Genomic DNA, 22,641 nt, shown 5'->3' on the forward strand with positions numbered 1-22,641 from the left:
ATTTAACATTTGTCATCTAGAGGGAGATTCTAGATGGGCCAGATTCTGGTTCTTTCTCTCCAACCTGCAAGCCACTGGACCTTGAGGCTGCTCCTTTAACTTCTAACCTGAGAATGTCCCTTCCCTATTTAGTCGATTGTAAGAATTAGAAGCATTGTAAGCACTTCATCATAAAGCGTTATGCCAATTTAATGTGCTGTAATGAAAGAAATGTCATTTGATAGGAAGCTAGAAAATTCAGTGTCTTATACAGAAATGACTGTAAAAAGAATGATGACAGAGACCTGGGTGTCAGTATTGAAAAGGGATACACCCCAGCACTTGGGAATGTTCTGCTCAGCCTTGACAGCGCTGAAGTAGCGGGAGCCACATGGTTACTCTGACTGGGTGTTGGCCTCTTGCATAAAGACACCGGGGTCTGTAATTAATGGTGGGCTATGAAGCAATAAGCAAATTCAAAGTGCTGTCATAGTACTTAGTTCCATGTTGCTTTCTTTGTTACATTATGTGATAAATACTCTCCCATAATATAGCAAATCAAATCTCCCAACCATTTTCCTCTTGACAATCTAACAATAAAACTCATTCATGGGCATTAATGAGTATTTATTATTAGCACTTCATTTCTCTCTAAATTCTCAAAAAGCCCTTTATCAACATTTCATTATCAATCCGGACAGTCATCACGTCACCCATATTTTAGAAAATTGCTGTGAGCCAGATGGCAGACTATGAACTAATCAGTCTTAAAAAGAAAGAAAAATTCTGAACTCTGCTTTAGAAAGATAGCAGGTGCCAACTATAAAGTCAAACTCGTACTGGTCCTTATTGGATTTCCATTCACTAAATGCTTCTCGTTTAACAACAGCAAGTGCAAAAATAAACACACAAAAGCAAAACACTAACATTTGATTGTAATGATTAGTATCTAGAATCATTTCATTATCGACACAGTCTTTTCAGGAATCATTTGTCACCTGCTGAATTCTTCCTTCAGGTACCCTTCTCTGATTTAAAATTTAATGCTTGCAAGAGTGCCTGAGTGGCTCAGTTGGTTAAGCATCTGACTGGCTCATGTCATGATCTCACAGTTTGAGCCCAGCATCAAGCTCACTGCTGTCAGCACGGAGTCTGCTTTGGATCCTCTGTTTCCCTCTCTCTCTGCCCCCCCCCCCCCAACTCAAGACATGCACACATGCTCGCTCTCTCTGTTAAAAATAAACATTAAAAACATATTTTAAAAATAATAAAAAAACAAAATTTAATGCTTACAAACAAGGACTTTGGACAACTAGATCTACTTTAATGTTTTGGGAGGTTGGGTTTTGTTTAAATCATGATATAACCAAAAGTTCTAAATCTTATGCTAATACCAATTCTAACTTCTTCCAGACTGGCACTCTTACGGAAGATGGGCTGGACCTCTGGGGGACTGTCCCTACTGCTGACAACTGGTAAGCACTTCAGTGAAGATGGGATGTGGGATTGGTGTAGCTATCTTGGTTCTATTCAAGTCCGTCCTTCTGGTGTCCCAATTATTCTAACTTGTTAAATTAAATGGGTTCTAAGTTCAGAGTCAGATGGGGAAAATAGGCCTTCAAACTCCACATGAAAAAATAGAACGAACTGGATAAGTAAGAAGCTGAATGAATAAAAAAGAGGAGCAAAGAGTGAAATCATAAGTGTACTTAATTAAAAACCACAAAGATTTGCTGGTGGTTATTGGACTGGGCGGGGTGGGGGGAGGAGTCCAGAAAGGAAGAGTTCCCTCCCTTCCCTCATGTAGCTCACATCTCATGGGATTGAAAGGCACAAATGCATTCATCTTCTACGCATAATACAGTCCATGGAAAGAGCTATGATTAAGGCATGCATATCAGAAGAGAGAAGAAAAAATAATAATGATTGTTTGATATAATACACAGTCTTGGATTTTGGAATAACATAGTGAATAAAAGGTCGAAATTAATTTTGGAAATGAACAGAATGAGGAAAAACGCCTGACAAAGATAGCACTTGAGATAGAATGTTAAAGGGTATATGGCTACCATTTTTACAGACACAGGTGAAAAGCTGGCCACAGGAGAGGGGAGAACAATCACAGAGATGCTACCCCAGAATGGATAGTGAGGAGAGGGCCCTTGCTCCCCTTCCTCACAGGGCTGAGATCTGCCCTCTCGGTCTAAGTACAAGATGCCTTGACTCTTCAGCTCTAGATATCCCCCCTTGGCTCTAAACAGTGGTTGAGCCTCTGTCATTGAGTCATGCAGGGGCTCTCCAGCACAGTGATGGGGCCAAACACAGCTCTGGCACGAGATAACAGCAGACAGGCAGTGCGATGTTGCAGAAAATACTTGGGTTCAACCCTACTCATGTGGTTCAGCTCCTGGTTGCTCAGATGGCCGGGCCAAGCTTTTGTCCGGGCAGGCACTGCTTTGTCTTCTATTGGCCAGACCAGTGAAAGGGGAATAGGATGCTTAGGGTTTTCACCCCTCCTCTCTTTTCCTTTCCCCAAATGCTCAGGTTTTCGGGGTGTAGAAACCACAGTCTACAATTCTCATTTGGCTATTAGATGGGAAATGAGAATGGTAAACTGTACCAGTCTACCATCATAAAGGAAAATGAGACGCTGGATATCTATGCCAGGAGTTTCTAGAAATAGGGCAAAGGACTGAGTCGTGAGAAATATTTCAGAGTCCAGGTGTGCTTTTCTTTTATTTTAAATTTTTTTAATGTTTGTTTTTGAGAGAGAGAGAGAACATGAGTGGGGGAGGAGTGGAGAGAGAGGGAGACAGATTCTGAAGCAGGCTGCAGGTTCTGAGCTTACTGTCACCTTAGGCACTGACCTCAAGTAACCTGACAGAAGTCTCTGTGATTATATCCAGGCACTTAGACTTTATCATACGGGACATGAGGAGCTCTGGAAGGATTTGAACATAAAGGTTAAGCATTATTGAAACTCTGTGTTGGCAAGATTTAAGGGGCAGAGTGTGTAAAATGATTTTGTTGAAGACTTTCATTTCTTAATCATCTTCTCTCCCAGTTTTCAGGAAGTGAATAGCTTTGCCTCAGGCAAGGCTTTGCCATGGGGCCCGCTGTGTGCTGCCATGGCCAGCTGCCACTCTCTGATCCTTCTCAATGGGACCATCCAAGGAGACCCACTGGACCTCAAAATGTTTGAGGGCACTGCCTGGGTAAGATGATAGTTTCTTGTTTTGGCTAAATGAGAAAAACTTGAAGAAATCCTTACTGAAAGTGGAAAAGTTTTCTAACTTTGGTTGAAGCTCAGAGAAGATTTGTAACAACGTTGAAGGAAGGTTCGACTCTACCTGAATTTCCCAGTATCTGCTCCCAAGAACTCTGTTAATGAGCGCAGCTTGAAATAAGGTTCTGTGATCAAATCGTTTGGGAACCTGCTGTTTTAAGAAAGTAAAATTGATTTCTTGACTACCAGATTTCTTTAGTATACTGTGGTGCATTGTGAATATTCAAGAAGGAATAGGATAAGCAGCATTTACCAAACCTTCTTGACCACAAAACCTTGACAGGCCAAAAACATGGTACATTCTCTGTAACACTCACAGAGAAACAGTGGTCTAAAGCAGTGCTATTCAGTATAGTAGCCACTAGCCGGCGACATGTGGTTATCGAGTACTTAAAATTTGGCTATGCAACCAAGGACTGAATTTTCAATTTTATTCACTTTAATCAATTTAAATATAAATGGCCACAGGTGGCTGGTAGCTACTGTATTAGACAGTATAGGTCTAGATACTAGCCTGAAGGTTTCCCAGTCCAACTGGATCAATTTTTTGAGCTGAGTGTGAACAGTTGAAGGGTATAAACCCATTCTCATGGCTGTCATGACATGGTGAGCAGACCTCTCGACCCCATCACTTTCTAGCTGTGTGACCCCAAATCCAGAACCAAGATTCTGAGTCTGTTACCTCAGGTGTGCATTGGTGATAATAATGCCTCACTCACCGACTTGTGGTAAGCACTGATCCTATGAGCCTACAGGGTCTGCTTGCATTGTAAAGTGCCCACCAAGTGAAAAGCATTCATTCATTCAGGCAGTCACTATTTAGTTAATTACGTTACTCTGCTCTCCAAAAACCCAAACCAAAACAAAACACGTTTTCAAGCTACTGACAATGATATCTTAACTACAGGGCAGCATTTAAACAGAATGTTAAAGGAATGAAAACACATGACTGCAGGGACATGAAATACACCTCACAAAAAGGCAGATTTATAGATGTATAGATTTATAGTGGGGGGAGGGGCACCTGAGTGGCTCAGTGGGTTACGTGTCCGATTCTTGGTTTTGACTCAGGTCATGAACTCACGGGTTCATGAGTTCAAGCCCCGACTTGGGCTCTCCACTGGCAGTGTGGAGCCTGCTTGGGATTCCCTCTCCCTCTCTCTCTCCGCCCCTCCCCCCCCACACTGTTTCTATCTAAAAATAAGTAAACTTATAAAAAAAAATTTTAAAAAGTGTGTACTGGCAAAAATGTAGCTTTCTAGAAGCCAAAATAATAAAAGAGGAAACCTGGTAAACATGGAAAGTTTTGATAGCAGCAAGTTAAAATTTAAGCATTTGCTGTGGAGAAATCTTCTACTTAAACACAAAGGGATAATCACTTTCCTGGATCTTAACGGAGAGGAATCAGTGTAATTATTACACATTGTCCTCACCGGCATCCTTCGCGTAGACACAATGATGAGCTGCTTAGGGTCATTCTTACTATATGTGACTTTGATCATGGTTCTGACGGTGGCTCTTCTCCATCGAGGGGTGTTGGTCTATTTGTACACATGACATACAAGTTGGGGTCTTGTGCAGGAACATAAATTGCTAGGATTAGCTCTGTAAGAACTGTCTTTAAGAGCAGTGGTATCCACCCCAAGCAAAGTATGGAAGTGCAAAGTGGTTTGCAGAATTTAAAACTAGGTGAGAAACTTTCAGTCTCGAATTAAATATCCTTTGGTGGATAGGAAACTGTCATGAAACATAAGGAGGAGGGAAAATATCCTTGTAGACTCCAATAATTTTAGTGCTACAAGGGATGTCAGAATATTTTTCAGAAGAAATTTGGGATCTGGAGAAATGGAGGCATTGTCCCCAACGTTAAACAGGTAAGTGATGGAGCAGAGGCCAAATGTTGTCTCCTATTTTCTGATTTGTATATCTGACTGCCTTTCCTATATTTTAGGTTAATATTGGTTTCTCAAATGGTGTAACTTATACTGTTGCAACCTCCAAAGAATGCAAACTGTTTTCAAATATGCTTTCTAATTTGCCAGCAGCTAACTTGTTAACTCTCTAGCTAACCAATTAGGCTAGTAACGTAGATACAGAATAAGAATTAATCCCAGGTTTATCTCAAGACCCAATCCTAACTCAACTGAGGGCTAATGTGCTCAGCTATATTAAATTCTCATCCAATTGCTAGTCATACCATTCAGGAAGAGCCATTGGCTTGTAGCCGGCATTTCTTCCATCAATTACCACTTAAACTGTAGTCACAATATTTCTGGCTTTTTGACATTCTCCAAGGTCCTTAATAACACAACAGAAATTTGACAATGATGGTATTCAGATAATTAGCCTACAAGAGAAAATATGTGGAAGGGGCTTTGAAAAGTTTCAAGTGCTATGCAAATGAGAGGTATTTCTTTCTTACTATTTTGCTCTAAGGAATCTTATGAATGTTTTCATTTTGAAACAGATAATGGAAGATTGTGATGCAGACTACTGCACATTTGGGATGCCAGGTTCACACATAATAATAAAGCCAGGACCGAAAGCCAGTTGGGTATGACTTGCTTTTTCAAATCAGACAGCTCTTTCTCCTTGAAACGAACAGTGTCCATAGTTGGTTTGCTCGTCCCTTCATTCCTGAATCTATTTTTAAATTTATTCATGAACCTGTCTTATGCTAGAGCACTGCGCTAGGTGCTAAGGGATAGAGTGATTTCAGAGCTAGATGTGTGGGGCTCTGTGTTGGAGGAGTACAGAGGCTGGTAGAAAAATCCATATAGGTGCAAATCAGTGCAATACCCTGTGCCGACTGCTATAATAAAGGCTGAAGAAAGAGCTGCAGGCGTTCAGAGGTGAGAGTGAATACTATTTATGAGAGAGAAGTGCCACAGAGGAAGGGACCTGTGAACTTGGCCTGGAAGATGATTAGGATTTTTCCAGGCAGTCAAAGGGAAAGGCCTTGCAGAACCAGACAACTTGATGAGGGAATCGCCGTCGAGGCAGACAGAAAAGTATCAATGTTGTGACAAACATACCACTTCATGACATCCCTGGGTTCATTGCAGAGCAAGTCCTATTTGTTGGTGTGCATCTGTGAAATTTCACAAGCATCTTAAGCTCCCCTTTGTTGGTGCTGTCTCAGAGTCCCGTGGAAGCCATAGCCATCTTGCGCCAGTTTCCATTTTCCTCAAGCCTGCAGAGGATGTCTGTGGTCGCTCAGGTGGCAGGGGAGGATCACTTCCATGTGTACATGAAGGGTGCCCCGGAGATGCTGGCCAAGTTCTGCAAGTCTGAAACAGGTACTAATTGACCCTGTTCTCTCTTTCAGGAGGTAAAAATGTTTTAGAAGCCCAAACACACAGAGCACACAAGACTAAATGAATGTGGAAGTGATTGTTTTCTCAGTGAGTGAGAAGTGGGCCCAGGAGATCTGATAAGACAGAGGTGATCATTTCAAGGCCGTGAGGCAGAGAGTAAATATCTGGCTTTGATCCATCCAGAAAAGTCCAACCACAATGGGGTATCAGGGAAGGAGATATGAAGCAAACATCAGGAGCCAGAACAGGAAGCTACGTAAGGGTGAGCGAACCAGGAACGTGGGAAGGGAATAAGGGGACAGGTCTGGGCCCTGCACTCAGCCTGCAGCTGGGGTGCTCCGCCTGACACCTCTGGGGGCTGGCACCATGTAAGGGCCTCGTGCAGGTCAATGGAAGGAGAATACAGACAAGATAAATCTTTCACACACACACAAAGTAATTAGAGCAAATTAGACGGTATTAGAGCAATGCAATTGATCATTTTCACAGCAATTTCATCTTTCTGGGCCAGATTTTGAGCTGATTTGTATTGTCTCTTTGTCTTACAAACATATGCACTCTCTAAGTGGCAGCCCAGATTTGTAAGGATATTGTTGCATTCAAATGAGTTCATTTGGATAAAATTGGCCTTTTTCTCCTGATTTTCATCTACATTCTCCCAAAGATTGCTGATAGCCATCAACTTGTGCACACAATTTTAGATTTGGCAAATGATTGCTTTAACTTCTCCCTCTACTTAGAGCCTTTTTTACCTTAGAAGCGGCCCCTTTTTCTGACTTTGATCTTCCTCAGAACTCCCATGACCTCTAACACTCTATCCCTCTATCACTCTATCCCTCACAGACTGATGGCCTATATTTTGCTATACATTTTTTTTTTCAGTCTCACAGATGCAAGTGAGTATCTTCTTGAAATTTTAACTGGTGATTATTGCCCTTGCTCCCTGGTAAGGGTTTGGGCCTGTCACTTCTCACCTCTCATCCTTCTGGTAGCCCAATTCTTATTTGTCCTGACCTCAGATCTTTGACATATGCTAATAACGTCAGTGATTTCTCCCCCTGTATTTAGGAAATAGAGAGCTAGGAGATGCCTTGATCCCCACCTTCTGGATCATTTTAGAATTACAGGAAGCTTGAGCTGAATGGGGATACTGAGGTCCACACCCTCTCATTCTATGGATGGGAAAATTGAGGAGCCAGAAGAGAGACCTACCAAGCCCAAGGTCAGAGAGCTAGTTGGCAGTAGAGTGGATACTAGAAATCAAGTGTTTTGCTACCTAAGCCACTACACTTCCATTACACTGTTCTTTTTAATGTTCTTCTAGGCATCCTACGAGCCATAAAGATTTCACAAATATTGTAATATTGGTAATGACTACCATGTCAAAATACACAAACGGCATTGTGTCATCTGTCCTCTATAGCAGGGATTGCGAACTTTTTTGCAAAGAGCTAGGTGGAAAATAACTTTGGTTTTGCAGGCCACATGGTGTCTGTCTCAACTGCTCAACCCTGCCATTGTGACCCCAAACCCGACATAGATGATAAACAAATGGACATGGTTGCATTTCAATAAAACTTTATTTACAAAAACAAGCAATGGACCAGATTTGGCCTTTAGTTTGCTAACCCCTGATCCAGAGGATCAGCTGTTTTCATTTTATCCTTGTAGACATAGTCGTGAGGTCTAACCTTATTAAAGCCAGCCAGTGGAGTTGACACCCAGGGGATGACCGGCGCATCCTTGGCATTCATTTCTGTCAGAATAATAAGAGCACCCTAATGAAGTTGTGGCTTTTAGCCAGAGCTGTAGTTTTTCTATTAAAGTTTTTTTTTTTTTTTTTTTGGGAATTTTAAAACAAGGTACAGTGGATCCCAGAGTCTTGCTTAGGAGGTGGGCAGTCTTCAGTGTGACCTTACCTTTACCTCTTTCCTCTCACCTGACAGTACCCAAGAATTTCCCACAGGAACTCAGGAAATACACAATACAAGGCTTCCGTGTCATTGCTTTTGCCCATAAAGGCTTGAAGATGAAGAAGCTTTCAGAAGTAGAGAATTTAGCCAGGTAAGGAAGTCAGATATCGACACTAGAGCAGGCTCTGTGTGTGTGAAGTAAATGAATGTTGGAGATGGACAGAAGGACAGCTCCAATCACGAGGAAGCCTCCTGGAGATGGAAAGTCGTCTCATCCAATCTCCTAACTTGGAGCCGGGCAACCGTAAGCCACACTGGGGAAGACTGGTTGGAGGTAGAACAAAGATGGTAGTCCAGATCTCTTGACTCCCAGCTGTCAGTGAGCTATCTCTGCCCGGCAGTCCATCATCCAATCAAAAATAACCAACACTCCTTCAATCTTGGAACATTATGTGGCTGACTGGCTTGGGGGTCCCATGTACAAACGGGTTGAGAAGGAGAGAGTGGGCGCTGTGACACACTGACCTCCAGTATGCTTTAAACCTGGTTTCAGACCTGGAGATGTAGTGAGTCTAAGTTGAGTTATATGAAATAGGATTCAGTATTCTTAATTACATTAATGGATAAGATGTCCTCTTGAGAGTATAATCTGCAGATTCTTTTCTCTTTTAATGTTTCTCAGTTTTTAAAGGTTATTTTTGAATTGTCTAAGACAAAGGAGTAGTGAAATACTGCGGAACATTGAATAACAAACTATGCATTATCTTCGATGTAGTGTTGCTGATAGAGAAACCCTCACTTATATACAATTAGTACCTTCACATAAGATGTGGATATCCTTGGTTCAATGTTACTGTTTACAAGCTATGTCCATGTGTTCTAATAGAATCTTTGTCCCTTCCTTGCACTGTGTCTATTTCCCTCGTCTCTCAAGTGTAGGATTGGATGATCTTTAAGGAGCCTTTCAGCCATGACATTTTAATCTTCTAAATAGAATCAGAAAGCTCATTTTGAAATCAATGAAATAAATTATGGCACTCTCAGATTTAACATTAAAGGTGTTAGCTATTCTTGAGCAAGCACGAAGACCCATAACACACAGGATTTTGTAATTTCTCAAGGCAAAAATTTTAATAACAAAAGCTAAGGTTATGTGTGAAGAAAAAATTCATGTAGTTTGACAAGGAATATTGCCACCACCCAGCTGCCACACACTAATGTAGCTGTGATGTTCTCATTTAAAAGTCACTGATGAGTAGACATTATTATAAATATAACAGAATAAGAAAGTGATGATCAAATGTGCTAGATTTCCAATCATCTCAGATTTTCCCAGAGAATATCAGGATCCTATTATGCTTCTTAAAATTTCGCTACTATTTTCAAACAGAGTAAGGGAAAAGTGTTTTCAGTTTTTTTTTAGAATCAAATTATATTTCGCAAAGTTTTCGAATCAGAAAGATCAAAAACTTCTTTAAAAACTGGTGTGTCATAAAAGGGAAGTAGAAGAGTTTCTTTCTGTCTCTCTCTCTCTCTCTCTCTTTTTTTTTTTTTTTGGAAAAAATAAAACACCCACACTAACAAACAGAAGAAATACTTTGTCAAAATTCTCCCTTTCATTGGTTTAGCAAATTTCTATTGAGTTTGAGGGTGCACGAGATACTCTTTAAGGCACTGAAGATTCTGAAGTGAGACAATCTTTGCCCTCAGAAGCTTATATCCTAATTGGGAAAGATAGATAATGATACCATTTTACATGGAGTGATCAGGGAAAGTCCTCTGAAGAGGTGCCATTTGAACAGAGATATGGCATGAGGATATCCAGAAGAAGAGTATTGCAGGCAGTCAGAAGAGTGAGTGCAAGGGCCCTGACACAGGGATTTGCCGGGAATGTTGCAAGGTAGCAAGAGGCCCAAGTGCCTGAATTGGCGGAAAAGGGAAGAGTCCTCAAATAGAGACCAAAACTGGAAGAAACTGGTGGGACGATTCTTTGTTTTAGTTCTAGCTAATGGGAAAATATGAATCCAATGTATAATAGACAGCTATGAAGTTAAATGATAGAAATTTAACACATTCTGTATTTAGGTAGGTCTTTCATAATATTCTCTGAGATCACTGAGGCAGGATTCATATCCGATAATCTGAGTACTCAGCAAGTGCCCAATACAAGGTCTAAAACAGAGTGATTGTTTGGTGAGTGGACTTTTGAATGAAAGATGGAGTAACTTGTTCTGTACTCCAGAGAGAAGTTTCCTCACTGTGTTCCCATCTAAGTTTGAGTAATATTTTTCATCAAGAAATCCAACTCTGCTCTTTCTCTTGAAGAAGGTTTACTGACTGCGTGTTTATTTCTTCTATCTCCCAAGTCCTACCAGCATGATAGAAAAGAAATAACATCAAAGAAAACTAGAAAGGTGATTAAGTGCAGACAGGAGATTTCTACCATTTCTGTAAGATGAAAAATAGGTGGGGGGCGGTGAATGGAGTCTGAATCAGTAGGGATGGAAGAAGTGTGGTCTACGCCATGACAGAGAGAGAGATGGCGAGAGGGAAGTTGCTCCACCCTGTAGAGCCTGACAGGCAGAGACTCAGCTCTATCACGTACTGTGGAAGGTAGACGTGGGACAGGACTGAACATGGGAGATTGTACCCAACAAGGTTAGGTCCCTAGGTCTCCAGCTCCTCCTGCAATCTTAACTCCTCCCTGGGCAGAAAAAGGAACAATGCGAGATTCAGAAAGAGATCTTGGCCCCCCACGTTGACTTTTTAAACAGTCACCTGAGATTTATTCCATTCCTGAGGTGAGTTCCTATAAAATGAGTGTAACCCAGTTAGACTCCAAGCTTCCAATTTCAAATTCTGATAACTTTTTGAAGGCTTAGCTGATATCATATATTTTCTGGAAGTTACAGATGGAGGTTGAAAGGAATGATTCCATATTCAACTGTGACCGTAGTATCCCGTAGACTTACTAAATGCCTAACTAAACTGATTACCAGGTCACAAAAAAGCTCTTTGAAATTAAAAACAAAATATGTGTGATTAACAAAAATTTTAAAAACCAACAGAAGAGTTGGTAGATAAACACATTCTTTTAAAAAATGGAGTTGAAAAATGGAAGAAGTTGCTAAAAGATATAAAAGTGGTTGCCTCTGGGAAGGAGAGGGGGTGAATAGGGGTGGAGACAGGGACTATTGGTTTTCATCATAAGCTTTTGGGTTCTTTTTTATTTTTAAAACATATGCATGCATTACATTGATAAAATTTAGAAAAAGTTTTTTAAGGAAGAAATAAATTCAACCGTCAAGACTCCGTAAATAAGCTTTAATATTTTCTCCTGAATCCCAAGAGAGAAGGTGGAGTCAGACTTGACATTTCTGGGACTTCTCATAATGGAGAATCGCTTGAAAAAAGAAAGCAAGCCAGTCTTGAAGGAACTGCATGAAGCCTGCATCAGGACCGTGATGATTACTGGTGTGTACTTCTGGAGGCCTGACACGTTCAATGTATCCCAGGTGTCAGAAAAAGACCATGTGAGCTAAGTGGGTTCATGTGGCTGAGGCAGAAGGAAAAATACTTAGCTGTCATGTGTTACTGTTCTTTGACTCCTTTTCTTGCGGCACAAGTGCAGCAGCCCCAAGATGACTGTGAGATTTGGTAGCAGAGACCATACTTCATTCTCTTTGTCTAATGCCCCTTCTCCCTACTTGGGCCTGGTCCAGAGTTAATAGGCTCACAGTAAATGTTTAAACACAAGAACGGATATGTGCTCATCAAGAACCCCCGTGAGACGTCTGTGTAAAGTGTGTAAAACTCTACTTAGCTGTCCTTCAGGGCTGTGGGGCAGGCATAGCATATGCTGATCCAGTCCACGCATGGCCCAGCCCTCAGTGTTCTAGTCTCTGTTTGACTGCAACCCAGATCCCCAAAATGGTTGCATGCGATCAGAGTGGGCCCGTGTTATCTTCACCACTTGGGGCTCTCAGTCTTGTGAGGGTTCATCAAAAAGCATGTAACCATTTCCTTATTCATCCTTGCATGTTTTGGAAATATTCAGTGTTGAAGACATGATACCATTGTGGCAGGGAGATGCAGACATTGTTTTTGACCACTAGAGACAGACAGGCTTGGGCAAGAGGGACAGACAAATGGTTATCAAATAAGGCCCAAAGTGGGAAATGCCCCACAAAGAGCACCAATATTGGGGTATGCCCACTCAGAGGAGGCAGAGCTCAATTTGAGCTGCTGAGAGATTTACACAGAAAGCAAGCTGACTCTCTTTGTCATCTAGGTGACAACCTTCAAACAGCGATTACTGTGGCAAAGAATTCTGAAATGATTCCTGGAGGAAGCCAAGTGATCCTTGTTGAAGCCAATGAACCAGAAGATTTTGTTCCTGCCTCTGTGACTTGGCAGCTGGTTGAGAACCAGGAGAATGGACCAGAGAAGAATGTGAGCAAATGTTAGAAGGCCCCTTGGTGGCCTGGGCTGATGGCATACAGCCCTGGCCTGGGCAGCCTTCTCTGGGCGTTAGAAGTCACCAAAGTCAAAACCCTTCACAGCTGTAGGTTCTGAAGTTTGCAAAGCATTTAGCATTTCCACTAGCACTTCTCGCCCTGGCTGCATGAAGAAATCACCTGGAAGAGTTTTAAAGCTTCCAGTGCCAAGGTTTTACTGGTGAAATCCAAATCTCTGGGTTGGGAGCTGGCATCAGCCCATGATTCCAATGTGGCTGGGAACTTATGTCCATATTTCCCATTTGAATCTCATAGTTGGCCTATACAGTTGACAAACTGTTCAATTCACAAATGTGAAAACTGAGGTCCAACAAGGTAAACTTGCCCAAGACACACCGCTGGCAAGTTGCAGAGCAGGAAATCAAATTTAGGTCTGTTTGATAGCACCCAGATCCATGGGCATTTACTTGTTTATTTTTTTAAAGACTTTTCAGAAGTACTTTTTCTTTAAGTTAAAAAAAATTTTAATGTTTATTTTGTGAGAATGAGAGAGAAACAGATTGCAAGCTGAGGAAGGGCGGAGAGAGAGGAAGACAGAATCTGAAGCAGGCTCCAGGCTCTGAGCTGTCAGCACAGAGTCCGACGCGGGGCTCAAACTCACTAACTGTGAGATCATGACCTGAGCTGAAGTTGGACGCTTAACCCACTGAGCCACCCAGGAGCCCCCAGATCCATGGCCATTTAGATTGTGCTGTGTTCGTGACGTTAAGTTAGCAAGTGTCAAGCTTTTCGAGATAGCAAGTTTCCTGTGCTTTTGTGAAAAAAATGGGCTGCAGCCTGACATTCCATCATTAAATGTGGCACATCTGCCTGTCTGAATTCCAGATGGTCCTCCAGGTGATAAATTACAAAAATGCTCTCTTCCTTCAGGCTGACCAGCCCTTTGGATTGTTAAATGTAGAGTAGACCTCGTACAGTATACAAACTGCACAACTGTACAGTGACCCTACCCCTACTTGGCTCAAACCCCATCATATTGGCTGTAAAAGATGACAGTTCTATCTGTACTTTCAGCAGATTTCTGGTGCTTTATATCCTTGCAAACTCGCTTGCTTCTGTGTCAATGCATGTTGCCTCCATTTCACTGTGTGATAAAAATCAGGTCTTCACTAATTTTTAACAGTCCACTCACACTACCCACTCACTAATTTAATACCTTTACTGAAGTTTTGGCCATCGCTGGGTAGTCTGGTTCCCTCCCACCACACTTTCCCTATCCAACTTTCTATTGAAAGCAGAAGGAATTCTTTCCTTGCCTCATGTGGAATGCTTTAAGCATATTTTTGTTGGCTATTTTGCAGTTGGGAGAAGGGGCGTGGAAAGAGAGGGGTGTATCTCCTTGCCTCCCAATTCAGAATATCAAGATGAATCCCTCTAGTGAAAAGAATGTTCTCACCTTCTATGCTATTTGAACTCAGAGTTCTACACTAATGTAAGGACCCCTGAGAAATGTTGCATGAAAAAGCATGATCAGCTGTCAACACTGTGAGTGCATGTGCGTTCATCGGGTGCTCTCTCTTGGGGCTGAGCCAGGTAGAGCTAGATTGCAGTGATGGGAGCACATTGACAAGTGGAGGGCAGGAGAGAAAGAGCCGGTGCAATGGAACATAGGGCATGGAAGAGGAGTGGAACACCATGAAGGAACATGTTGCCTGTTGAGGTGGGGAGAAGGCAGGTGCTATAAGGAGCTAGGCTCTGAAGAAAGAGTCTGCCTATTTTACAAGGAAGAAATTGGAGAATGATTGGTGAGTGAATGACTGGTAAAAGATCTTAGGAAATAAAAGCATGAAGAGGAGAGGAAAGAGGAGGGAAGAATGTTTTCTACTCTTCCTTGGAATCACTAACGGGTACCTCGGAAGGATTTCCTCAGCAGACTGACATACATGTATTAACTCCTAGGACATGATCCTGAGCATTGTGTTGTCAATGTCTCATATGTTCACATAATTTGGGAAGGACATTTTGAGTGTCTTCTTCATCGGAGTCTAGGTTCCATGGACAAATTGCACATTATGCATTTGCTGGCATTACACTATTGCATAACTTGAATACACTTCCTTCCATAAAACATAGGAAAGCAGAGACATTCTTTAAGAGCCCATGTGGAAACAATGCCCTTTTGAATTTAGGAAACCTGCGTTAACATTGGGAACAGTTCGGTGCCTGATGGAGCAAGAGGGAGCTGTTACCATTTTGCAATGAGTGGGAAATCCTACCAAGTGATATTTCAGCATTTCAACAGCTTGCTTCCAAAAGTAAGTACTGGTGAAATGAAGTGTTTTGTTTTGCTCTCAAATTATTGAGGCAAAAAAAAAAAAAAAAAAAGAAGAGAATAGTGAAGGTGATGATCAGTGAGGTTGTCTCAGATTTGGGGAATAAACACCCCCAAAGGTGCTCCTTCAGAAGTTCCCCAGCCCTACCTGATCCTGCACATGCACATAACCCCCTCTTCAGAGTCTGAGCTCTGGTACAGCTCTTCACCCCCCCCATGGCCAGCCCAATCCCAGTCTCCCTCCTCCTTTCCCTCCCCAGCAGGGAGGACCTCCAAATAGTTCCAAATGTGCTGCCTGTTTTGTGGGTCAGCCTCTCTCTGAAAGCCACCAACTCATGTCAGGTTGAGCTCTATTCCCCTTCCTGTCTGGATTCTTAAATTACAGCAGCAGGAAACAAAGACCCCGTGGTTTATTTTCAAAATCATTTGTTATCTTGTCCTCTGTGTGTCTATTTAAAAATAGTGCTGTGCAGGGTTGTGCTGTCAGTGTGAAGGAGATAAGTGGAGCACAAGCTGAGGGCAAGCAACCATCTGTTAGCAGTTTCCTGAAAATTCTGTCACCTTAACAGACAAGACCATTGAATCTAGACCCCAGAGGCTTCTAGAAAGCTCTAGTGCAGTACCTAATTGAGGAGATGGGGAAGCTGAGACTCAGAGAGTTGAGGTCCCTTGTCTAAGCTTTGCCCAGCTAGTGGGACCAGAGCTGAGAATGAAACGTTGGTCTCCACTCCTCACCTATCACTTTTCCTCTATCTATGCTGCAATTGTGGTGATAGTGTTTAGTAGAAAGAACTGTATTTCCTTAAGCATTTTTGTCCCATATACTCTGCTGCTTTTCAGCTATTATTATTAACTAGAGCTTATCCCATCTCAGAAAAATGGCCAGGAAAAAAGTCATAAAGTTGTGATGGGAGATGAAAGTGAAACTTAAATATTAAAGCATTGAGTCCCCTTTCTCCCTGTCCTGACATTTGGGCTAACCACACACCACCTATTGCTATATTCAAAGAGTGGCTGAGAATGACTTTCAGGGCTGTTCTTTTTTTAAAAAAGTGTCCTTGGGGGCTCCTGGGTGGCTCAGGTGGTTAAGTGTCCAACTCTTGATTTGGGTTTAGGTCATGATCTCGTGGTTCATAAGATCGAGTCCCATGGTGGGTCCATGCTCACAGCAGAGAGCCTGCTTGGGATTATCTTTCTCTCTCTCTCTCTCTCGCTCTCTCTTCCCTCTCTGCCCCTCCCCTGCTCTCTCTCTGTCCCTTTCTCTCTAAATAAATAAACAAACTTTAAAAATAAAAAAAAAGTGTTCTTCATCCTAATCTTATTGCAGTAGTTGTTTTTCTCTTTAGATCCTGGTGAATGGAACCATTTTTGCAAGAATGTCTCCTGGGCAGAAATCTAGTCTTATTGAAGAATTTCAGAAATTAAAGTAGGTATTATTGCACGAAAGGAGAGTGTATTCATTATCTATTGCTGCGTAACAAATTAGCCCCACATTTAGTGGCTTAGAATAACACCACTTATTATTTTACATTCCAACAGGTCAGAGAGCCAGGTGTGCTGAGCTGAGTCTTCCGGCTCAGGCCTCTCACAAGGCTGAAGCTGCGTGTTAGGCAGGACTGCAGCTACCTCAGTGCTGGAGGAGGAGGTACCCGCCACCGACCTCCCTCACGTGCTGTTGGCAGGATTTAGTTCCCTGTAGCTGTTGGACAGAAGCCACCCTCTGCTCCTTGCTACATGGATCATTTCATAAGGCAGCTCATAGTGTGGTAGCTAGCATCCACAAGAGTTATCAAAAGAGAGAAGGAGAGAGATCACCATTTTTTATATCTTCATCTCAGAAGAGACATCGCATCACTTTTGCTGTATTCTCTAATACAGCACTAATACTCTAATACAGCACAGTATTCTCTAATAAGAGGCACTTCACTGAGTCTAGCCCACACCCAGGGAAGGGCTTTATATAACGTCTTGAACACCAGGAGATGGCAATCTTAGAGCCATTTGGAAGCTGCCTACCCCATACAGCATTCCTTCTGTGGCCCATACAGCATAACTTAAAGGAAGATCCTCTGCTTGGATGTGGGGAATAGAAAAAATAGGGGCTTATATATCTCAGAATGAGAAAAATGAGGAAGTGTGTGAGTCATCCCTTGGAATTATTTGAGGTTGGTCCATTAGAAGATATGTGAATGATTCCAGGACCAGTAGGAAAGAGGTGGAATGATAGTCTCACTATATCTGGCCCTGGCTATGGTTTGGGTATGGAGGCCAAAGTAAAAAAAAAAAAAAAAAAAAAAAAAAAAAGTCCTTTTTTTTTTATCTCCTTCAAAATATAGATAACCATGTACATCAGAGTGAAATGGTTCTTCTTGAGACCAGACCTACCTATAATTTTCTGGGAATGTTATAATTTCTGAGCTACATATTTCCAGAAAGTGAAAAGGAAAGAGAGTAGTGAAACTTCATATAATTACTGACAAGTAGTAGCTAAAATCAGGAGACTGCCTTTCACTATTATTTTGTGTTGCCAAAACATTCTTTGGGAAGTTTTAAAGAGAATGCCTGTCAACTCCCATAATGCCTTGAGGCTGGGTTAGTAGCCAGTGTTTAAGTGACTGTTTTACTTACATGGTCATTATATGATAATGGGCGAAGAAAGTAATTTTACCCATCTCAAATGCCTAAGAAATTTTGCCAATTTATATGCTTACTTTTGAAAAGCTATATTCCCTTAAAGAAAAATCAGTTCAGGAAAATATGCTGTCTCGGAATGAACTGTCTTCTCGATTTCCCCATCTTATTCCTCCTGACTTTATCACTGACAATGCACATAAGGTTGTCTGAGTTGTCTTCTGAATTCAGGGAGCACTTGAAGATGTAAGATTCTTTGTGTGATATAGAGACTAAATATGTGATTTGAGCCTGAAGAAAAGGACCCACTTCAGCAAATGTACACAGTCATGACATGCGTGTGAGCCCATGAAATGTTTATAAGAATATTTTCGTATATACCTGCCAAATATTGGGTTGAATCTTATGAGTTTGTTTGTTTTTGACCATTTTTGACTTATAAAAATGACCATCTCTTATGTGTCAATCATAAGGAAACTGTCCAAGAACTTTATTTTTTGCCTGTATTGGTTTTGTTATTACTCTTCTATTCATGCTGTGGTGTTTGCACACCAAACTGGTAGAGATTAGGAGCATATGCTCTCATATCACTCCAGAATGCCTCAAGATTATGTGTATATGCTTTTGGTTCTTTCTGTTCAACCATTTCCCAAAGGTTTCTCATCCTAGTGTCTAAACTTCCAGTGGCATCAGCCACCAAAAAACACAGATGGATCAGGTTATTCGGTGCATCAGGTGTGGGAAGTGCTGTGATTATGGCTGCACACGCTTAAGCTTAGCCCTGATGGATACAATCACCCAGGACTTGTTTAGAAATGTGTAATCTTCTTGGTGGCCGTCCTTGGCAAAATCACTGTCATTTCCACATGGTGGAAACAACTTAAATACAACACCCTTATTCCTCTGGGGATATTGCTGTCCAAGTCGTTTGCCATGAGCCTGATGCCACGTGTGTTCAACACACACACATACATCACGTGTGAGTTGGTTGTGATGAAAATTACCCAAGAGAGGCGTTAAGGCATTAATGTTTTTTATCCGTCCCCTGCAGTTACTACGTGGGCATGTGCGGAGATGGAGCTAATGACTGTGGGGTGAGTAGAACACATGAGTGGTAAAGGCCGAGTGAAGGAAACGTTTGAAACTGATGGTTTAAAGTGTTGAATTATGTATAAAATCATGTATGCATAACATATCAGTGAAATCGCAGACCAAACTATGTGGCTATTACAAACTATAGAGAGGCCTAAATTAAATAATTCTCAGCAGATGCCTTCCCATACACAAGAGAAAGCAGTACGTGTTTTAGACTCTGAGTGTTGAAGATATGGTTGAAATAATAGCCCACCTTGAAGATTTATGTGCGTAAGCAAATATTTTCAGTACAAAATCTTCAGCACAAAACTGAACGGGATTGCTTTGTATTTCCAAAGCCTACTAGATCCTTAGGATCTGGGTAGTTGTGCTCCTCTCTTTTTAAATATTTTCGTCTAAGTTCTGTGAAAAATTGTGTTCACGCTTAGAGATCTATTATGAATTTTTCTACCTTATGCTTCACGAGAAGACGCTCGTTGTTAGTCTATGCTTCAAAACCTAAAATGAGTTACCCATTCCCATAATTATGTAGAAATTAGAACAAAACAAATCATGCTAAAAAAGGACATAGTCTCTGCCCCCCTAAAATTCATTATCTAGTGGTGGAAAGAATCATGCATAATATTAACCCAAACAGGGGCCCCTGGGTGGCTCGGTTGGTTAAGCATCCGACTTCGGCTCAGGTCATGCTCTTGCAGCTCGTGAGTTCGAGCCCTGTGTCAGGCTCTGTACTAACAGCTCAGAGCCTGGAGCCTGCTTTGGATTCTATGTCTCCCTCTCTCTCTGCCTTTCTTCCGCTCATGCTCTGTCTCCCTCAAAAATAAATAAACATTAAAAATTATATATTAACCCAAGCATAAAACAGATGATCTTAAAATATGTAATAGAGATACAAAATACTAAGAGAGAATAGAGGGAGAAGGAACTATTCTAATGTGTATTGAACATGAATTTAGTATGTGCCAGCCACGGTAAACAGATGCTTTGCGGTTCTACAGAACTACAGAACTACGAAATCTCATTTTATGCTCATACAATTCTTATGGGATTAAAAAATTGACTCTGGCCTGCTTATTGGCCACTGTCTGCTCTACGCTCTCTCTGGGCCATTTCGAGTCTTGTGACAATGATTTAGCCTTTATTTTAGTGAGGCAACACAGGTCCTAGAAGGATGTGTGATAAGTACGATTCGGTCCCTGTCTCCAGTGAAGATGCTGTGAGCCCCGTACTTTGTCCCAACAGTTAACTGGTTGGCTATATCAGGCAGCCCAGGGAAAGGTGGGGATTTGATCTCTTTTCCTATCGTTCGTGAAGATGGTCTGCTGAGTGTAAGAACTGTTGATGAGGAAGACCCCCACACATACCCATCCAAATGCTATCACCTTTTCAGTTGACTTCTTGAATTATTCCTTCCTTTTGCTTATCACATCTACATCCGCACAAGCAATGCACACACATGCATATGAACGCACGCACCACTCTTTTGCCCCAGGAGCATCGTTTAGCTGGCGCCTCTTTGGTTGGTGACTTTCTGGATCTGGAGGGGGATAGTACTCCATGTGGAGGGACAGCGTAAACAGACACCCAGGGCTGGAAGGTTACAGGGTTATAAACTCAATAATGTGAAGAATAGCTCATGGTGTTCAAATAGAACATGGCCCGAGGAGTCATGGGTGTAACGTGGATTTATCCTTCTAGGCTTTGAAAATGGCTCATGCGGGCATTTCGCTGTCAGAGCAGGAGGCATCTGTGGCCTCCCCTTTCACCTCGAAAATAGCCAACATCGCGTGTGTGCCTCATCTCATCAGGTAAGCCACTAGTTCCCTTCCACCCTCATGACCGACGGGCTCATTGTCTGGCTCTGTACAGAATTCAACCACAATTTAAAGTGATAAATGTCACACAGAGGTATGGGTACAGTGCTATCCGAGCACCAGTTAAGGGGCCATTTGTGCTGCTTGGGAATGCTGGTAAAAACCACAAAAAGTGACCTTTGCCGAGGCTGAAAGGATGAAAGGCTATATTGTATGGACAGTTGAAAGGTAGAGTTGATATTTAAAAACTGATTGCATTTCTTACTTCTCTCCCTTATCGTGTATGTTGGGTGCTTACTGGAACCTTCCTCCTGGGGATTGGGAAGGGTGAGGCAGCACAAAGAAAACACTCCATCACATAGCCTCCCCAGATAACGTTATCTCTCCAAGATACCAATCAGCAAATATCCAAAATGATCGCAAGACTTTTATAATCGAGGGAAGGGGAAGGAATTAAAGACCATTTATTTTGTCAAGATAGCTCCCTCACCTCCATTCTGCTCTCATTACTGATTTTCGTCTCTACTCATAGTTTAAACGTAGTTAAGAATAAAATGTTAGGTTTTATATTTTGTTCACAAATCGTACTCTTCTGTTGCTCCCTATAACACTGTGGGGTAACTTTAGGCCATCTTCACAGCCAGTGGTTTGAAAGACATCCCTGAAACTTGAAGTTTATTCCAAAGGGATGAACATGAAGTTCTCCAGCATGTCCCCTGGTGCATCTGTGCATCTGAATGGGCACCTACTAGCAGGAGTTACTCACCTAAAGGTGCTAGGCTTGAAATTCTATGCCCGTGTCTGGTTGCATAGCAAATAGCTTGACACATCTCTCTGATCTCGGGGTGCCTGTCCCTGTGTCCTTCCACACCCTCAAACATCAGCAGCTCTTCTGCCTCCAGAGCAGGAGACTCCTCTTCCTAACTCCCATGTTCTCTGCTTCTGAGAACTATCTGGTCCTTAGAGCCCTCAGAACTTCAGAGAAATCTGAACTCTCTCCTTTCTTCATCCATAGCCAAGCAGGCATTATGTTTTACTGGATTGTCTTTGGGAGACTGTCTCCAAGTCCTCTCCTTACTCTCTACTGCCTTAAATTTGGTTCCTAGCCAGTGACTACGAAATGAGAGTGCCCAGGACCCTGTCCCTATGTCAATACAACTCATGGAGCTTTTTAAAATATTGTGCTTGGAAATATGGCGGATAAAGGATGAGACAGATTTTGTCCTGGAAGACTCATGTTCCAGTAAAGGTACAGAGAGATAGAAATATAATCACAAAACAGAGAATCATCTGCCTGATCAGTGAGAAGTGCTCAACAAATTAGTTTTAAAAAAATTAATGCTCAAACAATATGGTAATTGTTCCAGTAGTTCCAATTGGTAACTCAAGCCAGGAGGGAAGGTTTCAGGAGGGGAATTGGGACTTGAAGGATGGATAGGAAGTACGTAAACAGGAAGGAGGTGGGAGAACATTCCAAGTGGGAGAAGTGGAGAGCCACATTTAGAAATGGGATTTTAACTGGAGAGTGTAGAGCCCAATAGCCCAGGCTTCTCAAGCCTCCTTAAGCCTCCTGTTGGGAGGCTTCTCAGGTGGGAGTTATGGAGGGTAAGCTGGAGCAACAGGTGTGGAGGGAGTTTAAACTCTTGGATGGTTGCACAAGTGCCTATTTGATCCATCTGAGAAGCAGTGCAATTTGAATTTCAGATGCTGCCTCACACACATGGCCCAATTCATTTGTGAATGGAATGCAGTGTTTTAAGATACACGTCATGGTGTAAAATTTCTCTAGTGGCAGATGGTTTAGTAAGACTCAAGGT

The 22,641-nt window shown here is 42.0% G+C and overlaps 1 protein-coding gene across 6 annotated transcripts in view; it reads left to right on the plus strand.

The window, feature by feature from the left end:
• The window catches only part of LOC122229800 (probable cation-transporting ATPase 13A5), a 115,233-nt gene that overhangs the window by 66,174 nt on the left and 26,418 nt on the right, over positions 1–22,641 (plus strand). For all 6 annotated transcript variants that reach the window (XM_042955292.1, XM_042955289.1, XM_042955286.1 and 3 more), the window contains 11 exons: positions 1,393–1,454; positions 3,044–3,194; positions 5,733–5,819; positions 6,408–6,564; positions 8,529–8,646; positions 11,845–11,969; positions 12,787–12,947; positions 15,142–15,267; positions 16,631–16,710; positions 18,967–19,009; positions 20,709–20,818. In XM_042955292.1, coding sequence (XP_042811226.1) covers positions 1,393–1,454; positions 3,044–3,194; positions 5,733–5,819; positions 6,408–6,564; positions 8,529–8,646; positions 11,845–11,969; positions 12,787–12,947; positions 15,142–15,267; positions 16,631–16,710; positions 18,967–19,009; positions 20,709–20,818 — 1,220 coding nt within the window. The remainder of the gene's footprint in view (positions 1–1,392; positions 1,455–3,043; positions 3,195–5,732; positions 5,820–6,407; positions 6,565–8,528; positions 8,647–11,844; positions 11,970–12,786; positions 12,948–15,141; positions 15,268–16,630; positions 16,711–18,966; positions 19,010–20,708; positions 20,819–22,641) is intronic.

Source organism: Panthera leo, chromosome C2 (genome assembly GCF_018350215.1).
Source record: "Panthera leo isolate Ple1 chromosome C2, P.leo_Ple1_pat1.1, whole genome shotgun sequence".
Lineage (NCBI taxonomy): Eukaryota > Metazoa > Chordata > Mammalia > Carnivora > Felidae > Panthera > Panthera leo.